We start from the raw sequence: 21,628 nt of genomic DNA on the forward strand, positions 1-21,628 counted from the left end.
ATCCTTTTACAGTCCACAAAGAGCTTTTACTGAAAATAATCAGCATATTAATTCATTCTGAACTTTTTTTTTTCCACAAACAGTTGTAAAAGAAACGGAAGTAAAAACTGAGTGTATATATATATATAATTTTTTTTTCACTTAGGTTTCACTCAGATCATCTGTCAAGAAATATACATACAAAATACATAAAATTATAATTTTGTTTTTTTTTTTTTTTTTACTTTTTTTTTATTGTATTATGTTTTTACTGGAAAATATAGTTCCATGGCCAGTAAGAAATATTTCAGGCTGGTTAATTTTCTTAATTTACCCAAAAATGAACAACTGGAAAAAATATTAAAGATTTGGAACTTTTGGAACTTTCTGATGACTAAATAATGACTTGGCTAACATAAAAATTGAAAAGAATATATATAAAAAAAATTATATATATATATATATATATATATATTGTGCTTAATATTTTATTATTATTTATTTTGTATTTATTTTTTTATTATTATTATTATTTTTTTTTAATAGAAATACTCATTCAGAATTTTCATTTTCCTTTCAAAGCTAAAATTAACAGCTGGAAAAAATATTACAGATTTGTAACTTTTGGAACTTACTGACGACTAAATAATGACTTGGCTAACATAAAAATTGAAAACAATATATATTTAAAAATATATATATATATAATAAAATTAAATATATAAGAATAGAATAGAATTCTGTATGTAATATTTTATTATTATTTTAATTTGTATTTATTATTATTATTATTATTTTTTTTATAAAAATACTCATTCTGAACTTATGAAACTTTCTTTTTTTCATTTTCCTTTCAAAGCTAAAATTAACAACTGGAAAAAAAAAATTACAGATTTTTAAGCTTGGGAACTTTCTGATGTGTAACTACATAATGGCTTGGCTATAATAATAAAACTGAACTAAATCTTAAAAAAAGACATGAACAAATACAAAAATAAAATGTTTTTTTTTTCCTGTTATATTTTCATGTAAAAAAAAAAAAAACCTAAAAGTTAAAGTTTAGTTAAAGCACTAAAATTGGAAATAAATAATAACTCTAAAATCCAAAAAAAAAAAAAAAACAAACTACAAATTAAAAAAACTGGAAAAAAGTATTACAAATGTTTAAGTTGTAAGTTTAAGTTGTTCTGATGGCCTTAGCTAACAGTAAAATAGAAAAATATATTTATTTTTTTATTTATTTATTTACACACACAAAGGAACTAATTAATATTTTGGTCTGTGGTAACCAGCGCGCCAGATATATTGTGCATCAAGACATTATTCTGAATGTAATCTGGATATTACACCACATCCAGAGAGCTATGACTGTTCTCCATCATTTTCTATGAATTATTGAGTGGTAATGAAACTCACGTTTGACCACCAGAGCCCCGTAACTGGACACGCCGACTCCTTTCTCAGAGCGGACGATGCAGCGATAGTGGCCCAAGTCTCCTTTCGTGGTGTTGACGATGTCAAAAGTGGCCGTGTAGCGTCTGGAGTTCACAGGTTTGGTGTCCTTCAAAGTAGCTTCACGTCCGCCGATGCCCTGTGAATAAAACACCATATTTATTAAATAAACTCATAACCTAAAATACTAAAACTACATCTGCTGACTGTGTTCTAGTGAATATACCTGCAGCCAGAGCTTGTAGTTGACGTGATCTTTGGGCTGGCCGTTAATGGTGCACTGGAACGTGGCCGTCTGTCTGGCGTTGACCTCCACACTCTTAATGTGCAGGAAGTGAGGCGTGTTCACTGACAGAAACACAGAAAGACAGAAACATCAGCGAGCCGTAACCGAGAACATGACAGTGAATCAACTCAAACGACTCGTGTGAATCAAACGAATCGTGTGCGCAGCTCCTCCGGACGTCTTTCACCTGTGAAACTGCAGCGAATCAATCATAAAATGGATCGGCACGCGTTCGCTCAGCACATTTCCATCAGGATATTACAGGACCGGCCGCTGCGGTTCAAGGGCAGCGAGAAGTGTTTTCCAGACGCAGCACTTAGAGAAACGCACGAGGAAAGGTCAGAGAGACACCAAACACATCAGCCTGAATGAGAAACCGCCGCTCAGGACCCAGAAAAATCAGACAGAGAACTAGCCATGGGTGAGATGAAATAAAATAAAAATATTGCCTGAGCAACTAAAATAAGATTAAGGTAAAGCTGTGAAATTGGAAATAAATAATAAAACTAAACTAAAACTAAAAAAAAAAAAAAATGACATGAATAAATAAAAAAATAAAATGTTTTTTTTGTTCATGCTTAAAAAAACGAAAAGTTAAAGGTTAGTTAAAGCGCTAAAATTAGAAATAAATAATACAACTGAACTAAAACTTAAAAAAATTACATATGAATAAATACAAAACTAAAATGTTTTATTTTATTTTATTTTATATTTTCATGTGAAAAAAAAAGGCCCTAAAAGTTAAAGGTTAGTTACAGCGATAAAATTGGAAATAAATAATACAACTGAACTAAAACTTAAAAAAGGTATATTAAATAAACTTAAATGTTTTTTTTTATTTTTTATTTTTATGTTTTAAAAAAAAATAAAAGTTAAAGTTTAGTTAAAGCACTAAAATTGGAAATAAATAATACAACTTAACTAAAACTTTAAAAAAAAATGACATATTAACAAATAAAAAAAACACAAAATTTTTATATATATATAGTTAAAGTTTAGTTAAAGCGCTAAAATTGGAAATAAAAAATAAAACTGAATTAAAACTTTTTAAAAAATTACATATGAATAAATATTTTTTTTTATTTTATTTTATATTTTCATGTTTTAAAAACACCTAAAAGTTCTTTTTTAGTTTTTTAATAATAAAACTGAACTAAAACCTTTAAAAAAAATTACATATGAATAAATACAAATTTTTAAATGTCTTTTTATTTTATTTCATATTTTAATATTTAAAAACCCATAAAAGTTAAAGTTCAGTTAAAGCACTAAAATTAGAAATAAATAAAACTGAACTAAACCTTAAAAAAAGACATATGAATAAATAAAAAATATATGTTTTTTATTTTATATTTTCATGTTTAAAAAAAAAAAAACTAAAATGAAATTAAACCTGAAATTCAATTAAACCTAAAAATAAAAAAGGAAAAGGAAAACTAAAAATATATATATTATTATTATTATATATTATAAATAATAATAATAATAATAACAAAATACTGTGAAGCATTTAACTGGATGTTTAAGCAGGAGTTTAAGAATGAACGAGGGAATGTAAACGGAGGGAAACGACTCTTTGAGTGATGAATAACAGACGAGGAGAGATGGATGAGCAGGTGAAAGAGTGAAGGTCAAACATCAGACGCTCAGAGAAACATCATTCAAAACCAAACGCGCTTTCATTTATCAGCTGATGAATCATGTTACACGAGACATTCAGAGACGATTATTAATTACAAGATCGTGATGCCGTATGACTTTACATCTGTCATGATCAACTGCTGTTTACGAAAACTGATCTTTATAAAAGCACCAGTGGAGCTGCATTTAAAGAACCAGTGGAAAAACACATTAACTACAGCTATTAACACTTGATTTTCATTAACTGAAATAAAACACAAATATTAGGTTTTAAAAGTCAACTTGAAAATTTAAACCGAAGCTTAAAATGTTTCCCTGTACACTAATTGAAATAAAGTGAAATAAAGTTTCATTTGAAGTGCTAAAATTACTCAAAATGAAATAAAAATACATTTAAAAAACTGAAATTTGAAAATCTGGAATCTGAGGGTGCAAAAAAATTTAAATATTGTGAAAATCGCCTTTAAAGTTGTCCAAATGAAGTTCTTAGCAATGCATATTACTAATAAGAAATTAAGTTTTAAGTTCATTTTTTTTGGCATAAAACAAAAAATCAATAATATGAATGTGAAATTCATATTACAATGTAAAGCATTTTTAAGTAGGTGCAAACAGGTGTTATAAAAATTGTTTATTATATAATAACTATTAATAAAAATGACAACAAAAATACTAAAAATTAAACAAAAAAACATAAAAAAAAATCAAATTAAAAGGTAATACAAAATATTAAGAAATAATCTATTAAAATTAATAATGTATTAATATATAATAAAAAACACCAAAATTACATTTTTCTTCAAACACAAAGCATCATTTGGCTTCAAAAGCTATGAAATTTAGAGCACAATTCATATGGGTGACTGTTGTGATATTTCAGTGGGTTTTAGTGTCTTTGGTTTCTTCGGTTCCTTGTAATTGCATGGAAAACATCAACAGAAGAAAGTCACAGAGGTTTGGAACGGCATGAAGGAGAGTAAATAACAACAGAATGACCATTTCTGGATGAACCGTCTCTTCAAAACATTAGACAGGCTGAATCACCTACAACAGCAGCTTAAAATAGTGACTAAACAGCTAATTGGTTATTGGTTAACATTAAATAACCTGCACAGTGTCATCGACTGAAAAGGAAGAACTACCGAACGGTCAAAATGACTCACGCTCAACAAATCAACAAACACAAACGTTCATTTAGCTTTGTGTAACTGGCTAGAATGTATTTTGGCGAGTGATGAGTGTTTGTAATCACATGCGCTCACACAGGAACACACGAGAGCAGAGAGGATTGTGGGACTGCAGTGTTTGGTGACTGTTCTTTAATCTGTTTTCAAAGGAAGCGTGTCTGCGGTGAGTTCTGTGTGGCGGCAGCAGATAGTGAAGCCGTGTGGCACGTGTGTTCACGTCTCATGACACTTACTGCACTGATGGCCCTGACGGGAGATTCCGTTGATGGCCAACAGACCCCGTTCACCGGACGCCACCACCTCAAACACCAGCTGAAACCAAACACACACAGACAGAGAGTCAGTCTGAGAGAAACCATCAACTAAAACAGTTTACAACAGCAGTAAAGTGGAGACACTACAGACAAAACCACTATGTTTTCATGCACAGGTCAGTTTTTCATGCTAGTGGAAAAAAAAAACACATTTATCTATTTGTGCCTATAGATTTCCATTCCAATAAAAGTTTTAATCTCTACTTCAGCAGCACTTAAACACACCAAAGTAGCAGTTTTATTCCTCTCTATATTCTGAAGGTTTTTACTGAGGGGCTTGTTCATATATCATTCACCTGGTTTTATACAAAAATTTACTTTTAAAAACATGCCAAAAATGCAAATATTTAAGGGTTGTGAGGTTTTTTTTTCCCCACTTCAGCAGAACTTACATACACCAAAACTTACAGTTTTATTCCTATCTATATTCTGAAGGTTTTTACTGAGGGGTTTGTTCATACATAATTAACTCTGATTTATACAGTAATTTATACCCCAAAACAAGCCAAAAAATGCATATTTTTAAGTGTTATGAGTTTTTATTTCCACTATAGCAGAACTTACATACACTAAAACTTACAGTTTTATCCCTCTCTATATTCTGAAGGTTTTCACTGAGGGATTTGTTCATATATCATTCACCCAGTTTTATACAACAATTTCTCCTAAAAAACATGCCGAAAATGCAGATATTTAAGGGTTGTGAGTTTTTTTTCCCCACTTCAGCAGAACTTACATACACCAAAACTTACAGTTTTATTTCTCTCTATATTCTGAAGGTTTTTACTGAGGGGTTTGTTCAAATATCATTCACCTGGTTTTATACAACAATTTCTCCTTAAAAACATGCCGAAAATGCAAATATTTAAGAGTTGTGAGGGTTTTTTTTCACTTCAGCAGAACTTACATACACCAAAACTTACAGTTTTATTCCTATCAATATTATGGAGGTTTTTACTGAGGGGTTTGTTCATATATCATTCACCAAGTTTTATACAACAATTTCTCCTAAAAAAACATGCCGAAAATGCAAATATTTAAGGGTTGTGAGGTTTTTTTTCCCACTTCAGCAGAACTTACATACACCAAAACTTACAGTTTTATTTCTCTCTATATTCTGAAGGTTTTTACTGAGGGGTTTGTTCAAATATCATTCACCTGGTTTTATACAACAATTTCTCCTTAAAAACATGCCGAAAATGCAAATATTTAAGAGTTGTGAGGGTTTTTTTTCACTTCAGCAGAACTTACATACACCAAAACTTACAGTTTTATTCCTATCAATATTATGGAGGTTTTTACTGAGGGGTTTGTTCATATATCATTCACACTGATTTATACAGTAATTTATACCCCAAAACAAGCCAAAAATGCATATTTTTAAGGGTTGTGAGTTTTTATTTCCACTATAGCAAAACTTACACTAAAACTTACAGTTTTATTCCTATCAATATTCTGGAGGTTTTTACTGAGGGTTTGTTCATATATCATTCACCTGGATTTATACAACAGTTTATTCCCAAAACCGTGGTGAAAATTTTTCTGACCACTGACAGTATTTTTTGATTTATAAAAATCTCCTTTATAACTTTAAAACTGTATGTCACAGAATCAAACAGCCTGGTTGTTTGAACCTGGTTTTATCCAATTAATAGATTAATTTGAAACAGAATTATGTCTCTTAAGGTAACACAGTTTTTCATACATCATTCACACTGGTTTATGAAACATTTTACACAAACATGTGGGATTCACCTGCAGCGTCTCCAAATAAACTATTTGAAAAAGCCAATAGCCTTTAGTTTATATTACAGCTGTGTCTTGCTACTTTCCATTGCTAGTTAGTGGAGACTGCAAATTTTAAATATGCTAATAATTTTTCTTTTTCAAATCATGTCAAAAGTTGGGTAAACATCAGGAAATTGTTGGTGCAGATCCATCTTGTCCTGTGTTTCTCACAGGATCAGACAGGACGGAGCTTCCATGTCTTGTCATGTGTTGTTTGGAGCTCCTGTGAGCATTTCTTTGATCACACAGGAAACAACAGGTTAAAGCCAGGCGCTCAGATTACATGAACGACTGACATCAGGGGGCCCTGTGGCGCTGTTCCTCTCATGTTCTCCTCCTCCTCATATTGTGCATGGAGGATCTTGTGTCTGTGCCAGAGCTGAAGACAGAGCAGGAGCTCCAGAGACGGTCCAGTGCTTAACAGGGCCAAAAGTCCTGATATCATCACAGGCCACTCGCAAAACACAACACAGTTGGCGCTTACTGAACGCAAAACACATGAGGGTGTGCAGATCTGATTCTGATCAAAAACAAAGTACATCTATAGAAATTACACAATGATTCTGCTGTATCATCAACACTGCCCGCATCTGATATGATGATATGAACTTTTCCTTTTTGTCACATGACAATACTGCGGTACATTGCTGACACTGAAATATTAAATATGATCATATTAATATACCATGATATGAATATAATCATGATATTTCAACTATTAAAAATTATAAGTTGAAGTAACTAAACTCTCTAAAATTAAAACTGAAAAAAAAAATTAAGCTAAATATAAATATTTATAAAATGTTAACAAATAAAAAGGACAAAAGCACAGTAACTCGTAATCTTTAACTAACATTAAAATTAAATTTGTGACAGCATGAAAAAAAAAAACATCAGGTGAAAATACTGTGGTACTTTTATCATTATCATATTTGCATAAATTTACATATTAGCAAAATACTTCTTTAAAAAAAATGTCAAAAACCATTGTAAAATCACAGCAATACTGCAGTGCTTTTATAAACCACCCATTACCATGTGCAGATACTGTAATATTCACATGTTACTTCAAAGAAATACCATGTAGCATGTCCATAGTAATGCAATGGTATTTTCTGGTATGTTTTGAGTCATTATCGCCCTCAGAGTTCAGATTTTTAATATCATTCAGCAGTAAACGTCTCTCAGGAGAACCTGAATTAGACACTGTCAATGCGGCCTGAACAAAAGAGCAAACGAAATGAATCATTAGCGGCACACGGATCACTTTATTAGGCCAATCAAATTGATTTTCATTCTGCTGTCATTTAACAGACGCTTGCCAGCATCCAGGCCTCTAATTATAGTTTTATGACAGACTCGTGCAAGAGCAAGATGTGAGATTCTCACTGTGGGAAACCTCGCTGTGGACATGAAGTCAGTCCCACGGTGATTTCGCCATTATTTTTTAATGATTTCTGTGAGCAAAATAACTGATTTTGTTGTGTAATTTTTATCTTATAACAAGGATTTACCATATTATACTGTGTTAGCCATACAGTATGGAACAAAATTGTTTATTAAGCAGGTTTACAGTAAGACAAATATATAAATGAGGAGTGCTTTAACTTTTTAGGTAGGTTCAGGTTAAAAATTAAATGTAAAATAAATAACTGAATTAAACCTATCTTTATTAAAGCTACTAAAGCTATTGATTTTCTCTTTTTTTGTTTAAAAGAAAATGCATGGTCTGTTTTTAAGTTGGAGCCTTTTTTACTGGATCAATTTATAATCTCATTATTAATATGAAGTATGATGTATACAAATACATCAATAGCTTCAGTCTGCACAGGAATATCTGTGATTAAAGATACTATATTTTTAATATGCATCTCATTTATTTTGATTTGTTGCATACTGTAGATAAAAAGAAAACTTTCTGCCAACTTCAATAAACAAGAATCTGAACTCAGTTCTTCTCTAATTACATAATTGATTTCTTGTAAAAGTTTAGTTTGTTTCACTGGGTTTTGGACTCGCGTGACCTCCTGGAACGCCCATCAGCGCATCAAATGACAGATAATTGCAACTCAAATGTCATTTAGAAAACGAATAGTATTTATCTTCAGCGTTCGCATCTGATCTCCTTTGTTCTGGTATTTATTTTTGAAAGACTCAAGCTGCATCTGTTTGTCAATCAGCATTAAACACACAGTTTCTCAGCGGCGCAGGAACAAAGCAGAGGTCAGAGGTCACGCGTTCATCCTCCATCTCACCTGTGCATTAAAAATATCCAGCGTGAAATGTCACGGCAGGACGGGAGCGACGCAATTCGCATACGCAAACTATACTGTCAATTAAAAGAGAAGCGAGCGCGACGCAATTAGTCGTTGTGAACTAGAAGAAAAGCACAACAGGAGATAAAAACACAAACCCTGTAATTACAAAATAAGAGAGCGGAGGATTTTCCCTGTACCAGGTGGTTTCATCTTGACAAACTCTTAAGATACAGTGCAATTACACAAACCTGCAATTAGCCTAGCATCGCTAATTAGCCACAGCACTGAAGAATTGGAGATTGCATTGTTAATCTCTGCTTGTATTAAAAAGTCACAATCGCATTTTTCAGCAATTACGCGCGCGCCGCCGCAGGACGGAGACGCGGTACGTGTCTCTCGGCAGATGCTGCTTATTTCTCGGAGGACTTCTGGATGCTTTTGTTGACGGTCGTCCAGCAGTCTCTCGCGGGAGAGCCGCGCGTTTGATGAGCGTGTCTGAGCGTCGGGGTTATTTGTTAGCGTGAGGACGCTGATGCTCGTGAACACGCGACGGGGTAAAATACTAACTCCAGATGAAGTGTGTTCCCAGCGGAGGAGAAATCACACATCACACACAACACTGAGAGTCTCTACTGCTTCTCAGATGCTTCTCCTGAGAAAAAAAAAAAAAAAGACCTCAGGAGTCTCATGAGCCTCGTCTTGAGTTTCAGAAGAGACCTCAACAAGGCTGTGCTCTGATGTGACAAGAGAGTGAAGTGTGCAATCACAAATCTCAGCCTCAATTTGAATTCTCATGAGAATTCAGTGTGTTTGGGAAACTTGTTTGCAAAATAATTGATATTTGTTGGCACATACTTAAAAATGAATAAATAATGCTTAAACCTGGAGATTTTTTAATGACCCTTCCTGCATATTACATAGATTCACCAGTAGGTGGCGATAAGTAACTAGTCATTGGATAATTCAATTGAATAATTGAATTGAATAATTCAATAAATCGATTCATTCAAAAGCCTCAATTCATTCATGAACAAAAAAAGAACTGACTGGAACAAAACAGTGATTCATTCAGGAACAAACCAAGTTGATGTCTATGGCTGAGTCATTGAATCATTCACTGAACCAATTAGAATAAAACAGTGATTCATTCAGGATCAAACCAAGTTACTGTTTATGACTGGATCGTTGAATCACTGAACCGAATAGAACAAAACATTGATTAATTTAGGAGCAAATTAAGTGACAAACCAAGTTACTGTCTGTGACTGAGTAATTGAATTATTCACTAAACTGATTAGAACAAAATAGCGATTCATTCAGAAGCAAACCAAGTTACAGTCTATGACTGAATCATTGAATCACTGAACCAAATAGAACAAAACAGTGATTCATTTGGGAACAAACCTAACATAAGTTGATTCAGGATCAAACCAAGTTACTGTCTATGACTGGATCATTAAATCATTCACTGAACTGATTAGAAAAAAAAAGTGATTCATTCAGAAGCAAACCATGGGACTGTCTATGACTGAGTCACTGAATCATTCACTGAACCGATAGAACAAAACAGTGATTCATTTACCGTAGAAACAAACCAAGCTTCTGTCTATGACTGGATCACTGAATCATTTACAAAACTGATTACAACAAAACAGTGACTCATTCAGAAGCAAACCAAATTACTCTCCATGGCTGAGTCATTGAATCATTCACTGAACCAATTAGAATAAAACAGTGATTCATTCAGGATCAAACCAAGTTACTGTTTATGACTGGATCGTTGAATCACTGAACCGAATAGAACAAAACATTGATTAATTTAGGAGCAAATTAAGTGACAAACCAAGTTACTGTCTGTGACTGAGTAATTGAATTATTCACTAAACTGATTAGAACAAAATAGCGATTCATTCAGAAGCAAACCATGTTACTAACTATGATTTGAGTCATTTGATTCATTCATTGAACCGATAAGAACAAAACAGTGATCCATTTACCGTTTGCACAAACCAAGTTTTTGTCTATGACTAGATCACTGAATCACTTACCAAACTGATTCGAACAAAACAGTGTCTCATTCAGAAGCAAACCAAATTACTCTCTATGAATGAGTCGCTGAATCATTCACTGAACCGACTGGAACAAAACAGTGATTCATTCAGGATCAAACCAAGTTACTGTCTATGACTGGATCACTGAATCACTGAACCAAATAGAACAAAACAGCGATTCATTTAGGAGCAAATTAAGTGACAAACTAAGTTACTGTCTCTGACTGAGTAATTTAATTATTCACTAAACCGATTAGAACAAAATAGTCATTCATTTAGGAACAAACCTAACATAAGTTGATGTCTATGACTGAGTCACTGAATCATTCACTGAACCGATTAGAACAAAGCAGTGATTCATTCAGAATCAAACCAAGTTACTGTCTATGACTGAATCATTGAATCACTGAACCAAATAGAACAAAACAGTGATTCATTTACCGTAGAAACAAACCAAGCTTCTGTCTATGACTGGATCACTGAATCATTTACAGAACTGATTACAACAAAACAGTGACTCATTCAGAAGCAAACCAAATTACTCTCTATGAATGAGTCGTTGAATCATTCACTGAACCAATTAGAACAAAACAGTGATTCATTCGGAAGCAAACCATGTGACTGTCTATGACTGAGTCATTGAATTATTCACTGTACCAATTAAAACAAAGCAGTGATTCATTCAGGAACAAACCAAGTTGATGTCTATGATTGAGTCACTGAATCATTCACTGAACTGATAAGAACAAAACAGTGATTCATGAATCATTCATGAAGTATGTAATTTCTACACCATTTTAAAGCACAAATAATTATTTCCAATCAAGTTTCCGAAACACTCCACTGACCCGTCCATCCCTAATACTCATGGAAAATAAGTGAGTTTAAAATTGTAATTTTTGATTGCATACTTCACTGATCCAATGAAATATAAGATTAATTATTTAAATTATAGAGACATAAATGACATATTTTATGTATTTTATACAAATTAACTAATAAATGAACTGAAAAATTCACTCTGTTATCATTATTAATATTTTAATATTTAAATAGTTTTATTTAATAATTCATTTACCCGTATTAATTAATATAAATGTAATTTTCTATGTAATTTAAAGTGTAGGCATGAAACGCAGCATGTGTTTCAGTCATTCAGACGGTCTGTTCTGCCCAGTTCATTTCTCGTTTCGTGTCCATATGTTCATCCCCGACGATCCACAAAACATTAAAGAGCTTTTATCCAAAAACGCCTCCCATCACCAATGTCGTACGCTGAGGGTTCGAGGAACTTCACGCAGGTCGGTACAAACCAAACTCATTTGTGATGCCAATGGGGGAGCGTTTCATCAAAAAATAATTGAACTTCCTCTTTTAATTAACGGCGTGGCGTCGTACGGACCAGCAGGAAGCCGCTGCAGTCTGGCAGGTGTCGAGTCGTCGAACACGAGCCACTTTGTAGGTTTGTGTCAAGAGCAACAGGAAACAGAATGTATTAATGAGACGCGCCGCAGCGTTCGATGGCAGGACGCAGACGATTAGCGGCGGAACGAACACAGTCTCACCTGGTAGAAATTGGGCCAGAAGGTGCTGATGGCCAGCTCAACCTGCTGCCACTTCTGGAAGGCCGGACCGGACGAGTTCCACACGGCGACGCCCAGAGGACTGTTGTTCTCCTTGACGTAGATGAAGAGCTGGCCGGGACTCGAACCCTCTCGACTGGCGCCGTAATAGTGGAATATGACGCAGTGGGTGTCGTTCTCTTTGAACTGCGGCATGTAGAGCTGAGCTCGCTGACCCGACACACGGCCCGAGGTGTTCACCATCATGAACGCTGAACCTGAGGACGGGAAATCACAAAGATTACAAGCTGAAAATACAACATGGAAACGGTGCAAACGAATCAGTCACATCCGTTTACACGTATACATACTGACATCAATCAATCAATAATAACACCAGAGCATTCAGAGAGTATTCAACTATACTGTGGTGATATTTATAAGACATTCAATCTTCAATCTTTCAGTTAAATCAGTTTAAACTCAACCACAACTTATTTTAGTATCATTAATATATTGTTTATCTACTATAGTTATATATTTATATTAATATACTATAGTTATAGTTAGTTAATCATTTAAATTAGTTTTTATTTTTTATATTTTCCATTTCAATTTTAGTTTACATTTTAGTAATTTTGTTGTGTTTTTGTCTATTTTTAAGATGAAGTACTAAAATACTGAAAAATAATTAATTACAAAAAATAAATAAAATTAAAAAAAATAAAATACATTTATTTTATTTCAGTTAGATGCCAATGTAACATTCCTAATTTTTTTTTTTTTTTTTTTTTTTTTAGTTTAAGTTGATGTACTAGTTCTGGTTGAAGTACTAAAATACTACTTCTACTACTACTACTACTAATAATAATAATAATAATAATAACAACAACAACAATTTAATTGCTTGGCAAAATGAATGTTATAGAAAAATAAAATAAAATAAAATAAAATAAAATAAAATAAAATAAAATAAAATAAAATAAAATAAAATAAAATAAAATACATTTATTTCAGTTAGATGCCAAGGCAACATTTCTACTTTTTTAGTCTAAGTTAATGTACTAAAATAACAAAAAATAAAAACAATTTTTGTTACCTGACATAACAAAAACAACAAACAAACAAAAAAAACAACAACATTAACTTAAAATAGTTTAGTTAGATGTACTAAAATAACAAAAACTAAAAAAAAAAAAAAAAAAAAAAAAAACATTTTTATTACTTGACTTAAAATAAAAATAATAATAATAATAATAAAAAAGTTAGTTTAGCTTAGGTTGAAGTACTAAAATAACTAGAATTCAAACCAAATATTTCGTTTTTTTTTATTATTATTTACTGGATTATTAAGTGGATTAAAAATGAATTTAAAACTACAACTAAAAATCACATCTCTGTTACTTGACATAAAATGTTAACTGAAATAAAAGTTAATAAAATAAAATAAATAAACAAACTGAAAAACTGTTTAAAATGTTTATTTTATGTCAAGTAATGAAAATGTTTTTATGCTTTCAGTTTTAGTTTAATGGCTAAACTCCAAGCTCTTATGAACACAATGTGCGGAATATAAATCTGTCAGCATTGTGATGTTATGATCCACCCTGTTTCAAACACATCATGTTGAGTATGTCAGTGCTGGTTTGTGTTCACAGGAAGTGACCTCAGCAGGAAGTGGAATGGTAACACTGAACCAAGTGCAAACAGACCAAGGTTCCTGGACAAACGCATCACTTCCTTTGCGTGTGTCCATGTAGGATCATGTGTGTGTGTGTGTGTGTGTGTGTGTTCAGCATGAGAGCTCAGGTGTGTGAAGTGTTTGCTGGACTAACAGTGCTGTGGAAAAACAGGTAAAGACAGGAAGCGCGTTTCTAAAAATGTTTAATGAGTAGCTTCTGTCACATCAGCGCGGCTCTCGATGGAAAGCAGATGTTGACTTTCGAGCCGCATGTTTGTCCAGAGCAAATGAAGATCATTCAACCCTCATTTACACAGAACCAAACCAAAGAAGAAGATCTTCAGCATTCAGGTATCATGTGTGACACGTGAATTGATCAAAATTTCATCATATAAGTCTCAGCATCTGCAGAAAAGTCATTTTATTTCAGTTAGATGCCAAGGCAACATTTCTATTTTTTACATGACATTTTTGTTTAGTTTAAGTTGATGTACTAAAATAACAAAAACTAAAAACAAACATTTTTGTTACCTGACATAAAAACAAAAAAAAAATTAAATAATAAAAAATAATAATAATAATAATAAAATAAAATCCAGTTAGTTTAGTTTAGGATGAAGTACTAAAATACTAAAAAAACAAATAAATAAATAAATAAAAATAAAAATAAATAAAATGTAATTACTTGACAAAATAAATGATATAAAATAAAATAAAATAAATAAACTGAAATAAAATAAAAACATTTATTTTATTTCAGTTAGGTGCCAAGGCAACATTTCTAATTTTTAAGTTGAAAAAAACAAAAAACAAACATATTTGTTGCTTAACATAACTTAAACATTAACTTAAAATAAAATCTAAAAAAAAATCCATTTAGTTTAGTTTAGGTTGAAAGAATAAAATACTAAATAATAATAATAATAATAATAAAAATAATAATAAAATGTAATTACTTGACAACATAAATGTTATAAAATAAAATAAAATACATTTGATGTATTTTTTAAACTAAAAACAAACATTTTTGTTATTTGACATAAAATAAACATTAACTTAAAAAAATCCACTTAGTTTAATTTAGGTTGAAACTTTATTAACTGTATTAAAATTGAATTTAACATCCCCATTAAAATAAAATAAAATTAAATTAAATTAAATTAAATTAAATTAAATAATACATTTATATTATTTCATTTAGATGCCAAGGCAACATTTCAAATTTTTGTTTAGTTTAAGTTGATGCACTAAAATAACAAAAACTAAAAACAAACATTTTTGTTACTTGACATACATGAAAAAAACAAAAAAACAAAATCCAGACAGGTTAGTTTAGGTTGAAGTACTAAAATACTAAAAAAATAAAAAATATATAAAATGTTATCATTTAAAATAAATGTTATAAAATAAAATGTTATAAAAAAATGCATCTATTTTATTTCAGTTAAATGCCAACCAGTTTGAGTCTCTGAATAAAACTGAGCTCCACATTCTGACTCTCTCAGATTATATGAGTCGTAAAAGCCTTTTAGTTTTGTTTAAAGGTTCAAAAAACTGTTCCATTTCCAGGGTTAAAACAGGTCTGGATTAGATGTGTTGCTGAAATCATCTGAACAGACGAGCGACGCAGATGCAGACGTGAGCAGATGCCAAACCTACTGTCACAATGAGCTCATTACTGAATCTGCTGACACACACAACACCAAACACGTCACCTCTCCATAACCTGACATCTGTCAGAGCGTCTTCACAACACTGAATACTGTATGCGTTACTCTACAATCACAGTTTTATTCCATGCTGCAGAAACAGATGCAGTAAAGCACAGAGATCAGAAATGAGCCGAAGCGGCTGAAGAGCGACGGATCGATCGCACCATCTCACCCTCTGAAACCCGTGAGGGACAAATCAAAGCCGAGACGCTGAATGAGTCCCTGATTCTGTCCGTGCGTGCGTTCTGGGTTAAAAGCCATTAACGCACACTTCTGACTGTCAGTTTCAGCCTAAAAAAATTTAAATCAGCACAACAGAAGTACAGTTTGATGCTCCCGTCGTGTCAGGATGAAGTAATCAGGTCCATGAGCCGAGCATCAGGCGGATCATCCGGGATTTTCTCGTTGGAAGCGTGCCGATTAAAAATATCATGGTGGAACTAATTAGTGTTGATCAAAATAAGTTGTTGAACTTCTTTAGGGTTAGTAATTATGATTCCTGAACTCATTAAAGAAGAATTTCCCACAGGGACTTCAATCCTCCAGCTATGAAAATCTCATTCTGCTCATTTTCTTTACTTTAAAAATAAATATACTTATATATATAAAATACACAAATATATATTTTTTCAAACATGTGTTTATCTTTATGTTATATTTTATAATAATAATAATAAAAATAATAAGAAATCGTTTTTTAAATTGTGCATTCCAGTTTTTCTCAGTCAAACTGCAGTTAGGTTATTTTGAGTAAGTAAAACAAACAATACAGCTAATTAACACAATAAAACACAATAAAACATGATAACAATAAAAATGTAAAAACTATTTTTGAAAATAATAATATATATATATATATATATATATATAATTTTATATATTATTATATTATTATATATTATTATTATTAATTTTTTTCTTACTTTATATAAATATTTATATTATTTTATCATATAAATAATACTATAATATAAAACAAATATAATAGAAATAATATTTATGTTGTATTATATGTATATTATTTATAAAATCACTTTTGTAAATATCTTTTGATGTGGACATTGTATATATTTTTCATATATTTTTAACTGTGCATTAATAAAATTTCAATTCTCAATTTATTGGGGTTATTTTGATTAAGTAATATATATATATATATATAATTTTTATTTTAAATTTTATTTTTATTTTATATAACTTATAGAATTAATGTCCACATCAAAAGATATTTTAAAAAAGTTATTTTTTGCCCATAGAAAGCACTTTTTACTTATTAAATGTAAGTAAAGTGTCTACCTTTAAGGTTTTTGGAGAATAAAATGTCAAAATTTGGTTGAAATAATTTTATATTGCCATTCAGTGTAAAATTCCAAAAACATGTTTATTCTGACTTGTACATATTAAAATATATAAAAGAATAAGGGAGCGTATTAAATTTTATTTTGTATTAAATGAGTAAAAAAAATCTTACTGACAAATGGGCAAAGCCTAGGAAATGTTAAAATGTAAAATTACAACTAATTAGTACTTGGGGGTGAAAGTAATTTAACTTTTAATATGTTATAAATACATTTTTGTTGTAAATATGATGACAAGATTGTTACACTGAATGACATTTTAGTGGGTGTCTTCTGTAAATTAGGGGAAAATGTATGATATTTATTTTTTGCTAAGAAAAACAAAAACAAAAATGCAATTAAATGAAACAGAAAACAACAACAATTTAAAGCAGTATTACCCTTGTTGTTTTCATGCTTAAACCCTTGTTTGTTTTCTTTTTTAAATATTTAAAATATAATCTAAAAAATAAAATAAACTTTGATATTTTCTACCAACTTTATACCAAAAGGATGTAAAACTAAAACCGCAAAGATCCATAAGATTTTTGTTTCCCAAACCCGATCCATACCTGCTCCAGACCTGCCCGGACCGGCTCTATGTACTGTATAATTACACACACTTCACATGCGGAGCCGCATCTGTGTTATCAGTGAAACACGTCGCGTGTTCGGTCTTGTCTCGTGTGTTTCCCGTGTGTCTAGTCGGGATTGCAGGTTGAGTGTCAGATTCGCTCCCGTACGGCTGATCTCTCACAGCCCGAGGAGAGAAATCCCATCATTCATTCATTCACACACTAATATTATTGTCTGAGGATCTGCAGAAACTCACAGCCTGGAGGAGCGAGAAGGAGAAACTGAAAGATTGAATGTTTATTAAAGGGATCGTTCAGCCAAAAAACATTCTGTCATCATTTACTCAACCGCACGTCATCTTAAACCTGCATGACTTTCAGTCATCCATGAAACACAAAAGGAGAAATTTTGAAGAGTGAGTGCATGTCTGTACATACACAAATAAAATAAAAAATAAATAAAACAAAATAAAATAAAATAAAATAAAACATTTATTTTATTTCAGTAACTAATAACTTAATGTACTAAAATAACAAAAACTAAAAACCAATATTTTTATTACTTGACAAAATAAACAGTAACTTAAAATAAAATTAAAAAAAAACAGTTTAGGTTGAAGTACTAAAATATCTAAATTAAAAACATTTTGTTATTGATATTTTTATTTAACTTTATTAACTGTATTAAAATTGAATTTAAACTAAAAAAAAGCATTTACAAAAACATCCCTGTTACTTGACATAAAATGTTAACTGAAATAAAATGTAATGTAATAAAATAAAATAAATAAAATAATAATAAAATGAAAAACTGTTTCAAACGCTTATTTTGTCACATAATATGTAATTAGAATAAAATTAAGATCTGATTTTGAAATATATTTAAAAATATATAAATTATATATTAATTTGTATATATATATATATATATATATATATATATATATATATATATATATATATATATATGTGATTTTATTTTAAATATATTTAAAAAAATATATATAAATAATATAAATTATATATTAATTTATATACTATATATATAATTAGATTTTAATATATTAAAAATATAAATATAATAGAAATTTTATTATATATATATATATATATATATATATATAGTAGACAGTCATATGCGTTTTTGTAAGTAAATAATGACAGGTTTTTTATTTCTATGTAAACTGACTCTTGCATCGGTCAACAAACATCTGGAAGTGTTAGCTGTTGAGTGTTCCTGTAATTGGCGACACTTACGAGCAGCTGCTCTTTCATTATGGACAGTGCGACAGTGATTCTGACTCCTCTGAAAACAACTCAAGAAAGAGCAACAATCGAGCTCAATCCCGTGTGACACGGCACCGCGTGCGGTCGAGGATCGAGCGGGGAGACGTCTGAGATAAACGACAGCAGACCGATAACAGAGACAGAATGAAACCTTCCCGAAAATACCAGCGCTCCCGTGACCGCGTAACTGTTTGATTGAGTTATTCTGGCGGCACATGATCGCAGAGACACAAAACACAGCAGACGCATCACATCTGATAGATCTGAAAGAACAAGCATCAAATCAATCAGCTGGAGAGATTCTTTCTGGAGTAATTCACTACTGTGATCAATCCACACGCACTGACACCAAAAACAACGTGCACTTAAACGGCTGACAGTCACTCATTCGACTAAACAGAAAAGCAGCTGATGTAAAAACACACTTTACAATCCAAACATCTGACACTAATATTACAACAACAGATCTCATGATGAACATGAAAACAAAACCAGCAGTGCTGACTTGATTACTAATCCTGATTACAATTACTGATTACTTATAGTTGGTCATGTAATCTGTTGGATTACATTAGATAATGTAATCTGATTACTTTTAGATTACATTACAATACATTGTTTGAATAACGTAATCTACAAAAAGTAACTGGAATCTGATTACAAGTATTTTAAAATGTAATGTACTCCAACTAGATAAAAAAGTTTGTCAATACAAACTTTAAGTTGAAAAGTTTGAAAAAGTTTGAAAAGTTTTTAAAAATGTTACAATTTTGATGGGTTTCAGTCTGAATCAGCTTGAAGTTTAAAGTAATTTTAAAGCTTAAATGTTTTGACGGCAACACAGTCTGTCAGACAGATAGATAGCATGATTTAGCATGTTACTAGCATGTTGCTAACATGTTTCTATCATGTTGTTATCATCATTAGCATATTTCTAGCATGATTAGCATGTTGCTAGCATGTTTTTAACAACAACAACATGTTGCTAACATGTTTCTAGCATTATTAGCATTTTGCTAGCATGTTTCTAACATGATTGACGTTACTAACATGTTGCTAGCATGTTGCTATCATCATTAGAATGTTGCTAGCATGTTTCTAGCATGATTAGCAAGTTGCTAGCATGTTTCTAGCATGATTACCATGTTGTTAGTATGTGTCTAACACATTTCTAACATGATTAGCATGTTACTAGCAGGTTGTTAGCATGATTAGAATGTTAACATGTTAGCATTATTAGCATGCTGCTAGCAAGTCAGTGTATTGCTAGCATGTTTCTAATATGATTACCATGTTACTAAGTTGTTGCTAGCATTATTAGCATTTTGCTAGCATGTTTCTAACATGATTGACATGTTACTAACATGTTGCTAGCATGTTGCTATCATCATTAGCATGTTGCTAGCATGTTTCTAGCATGATTAACGTGTTGCTAACATGTTTCTAGCATGTTGTTATCATCATTAGCATTTTCTAGCATGATTAGCATGTTGCTAGCATGTTTTTAACAATAACATGTTGCTAACATGTTTCTAGCATGATTAGCAAGTTGCTAGCATGTTTCTAGCATGATTACCATGTTGTTAGTATGTGTCTAACACATTTCTAACATGATTAGCATGTTACTAGCAGGTTGTTAGCATGATTAGAATGTTATTAACATGTTGTTAGCATTATTAGCATGCTGCTAGCATGTTTAGCATGATTGGCAAGTTCGTGTGTTGCTAGCATGTTTCTAATATGATTACCATGTTACTAGTGTGTTGCTAGCATTATTAGCATTTTGCTAGCATGTTTCTAACATGATTGGCATGTTACTAACATTTTGCTAGCATGTTGCTATCATCATTAGAATGTTGCTAGCATGTTTCTAGCATGATTAACATGTTGCTAACATGTTTCTAGCATGTTGTTATCATCATTAGCATATTTCTAGCATGATTAGCATGTTGCTAGCATGTTTTTAACAACAATAACATGTTGCTAGCATGTTTCTAACATGATTACCATGTTGTTAGTATGTGTCTAACACATTTCTAACATGATTAGCATGTTACTAGCAGGTTGTTAGCATGATTAGAATGTTATTAACATGTTGTTAGCATTATTAGCATGCTGCTAGCATGTTTAGCATGATTGGCAAGTTTGTGTGTTGCTAGCATGTTTCTAATATGATTACCATGTTACTAGTGTGTTGTTAGCATTATTAGCATGTTGCTAGCATGTCTCCAGCATGATTAATGTGTTGTTAACGTGTTTCTAATGTGTTTCTGACATGATTAGCATGTTACTAGCAGGTTGCTACTAGCATGATTAGAATGCTGCTAGCATTATTAGCATGTTACTAACATGTTTCTAGCATGAATCTAGCATGATTAGCATGTTGCTAATATGTTTCTAACATTCTAGTTGCTAGGCTTGGCTAGTGATAGACATATGTGATCTGCTGAATGTGACTGAAGTGGCTGTATGTAGAAATACACGTGCTGTAGTTTAACGTCCCTCAGATGACAGAGCA

At 31.4% G+C, this 21,628-nt stretch overlaps 1 protein-coding gene across 1 annotated transcript in view; it reads right to left on the bottom strand.

Moving 5' to 3' along the window:
• Positions 1-21,628, bottom strand: part of ptprma (protein tyrosine phosphatase receptor type Ma) — a 298,397-nt gene that overhangs the window by 174,354 nt on the left and 102,415 nt on the right. The window contains 4 exon segments of the mRNA XM_051104590.1: positions 1,396-1,570; positions 1,658-1,779; positions 4,779-4,857; positions 12,522-12,796. Of these exon segments, the coding sequence (XP_050960547.1) occupies positions 1,396-1,570; positions 1,658-1,779; positions 4,779-4,857; positions 12,522-12,796 (651 nt within the window).

The sequence above is a fragment of the Labeo rohita genome, unplaced genomic scaffold (assembly GCF_022985175.1).
Source record: "Labeo rohita strain BAU-BD-2019 unplaced genomic scaffold, IGBB_LRoh.1.0 scaffold_75, whole genome shotgun sequence".
In the NCBI taxonomy this organism is placed as follows: Eukaryota; Metazoa; Chordata; class Actinopteri; order Cypriniformes; family Cyprinidae; genus Labeo; species Labeo rohita.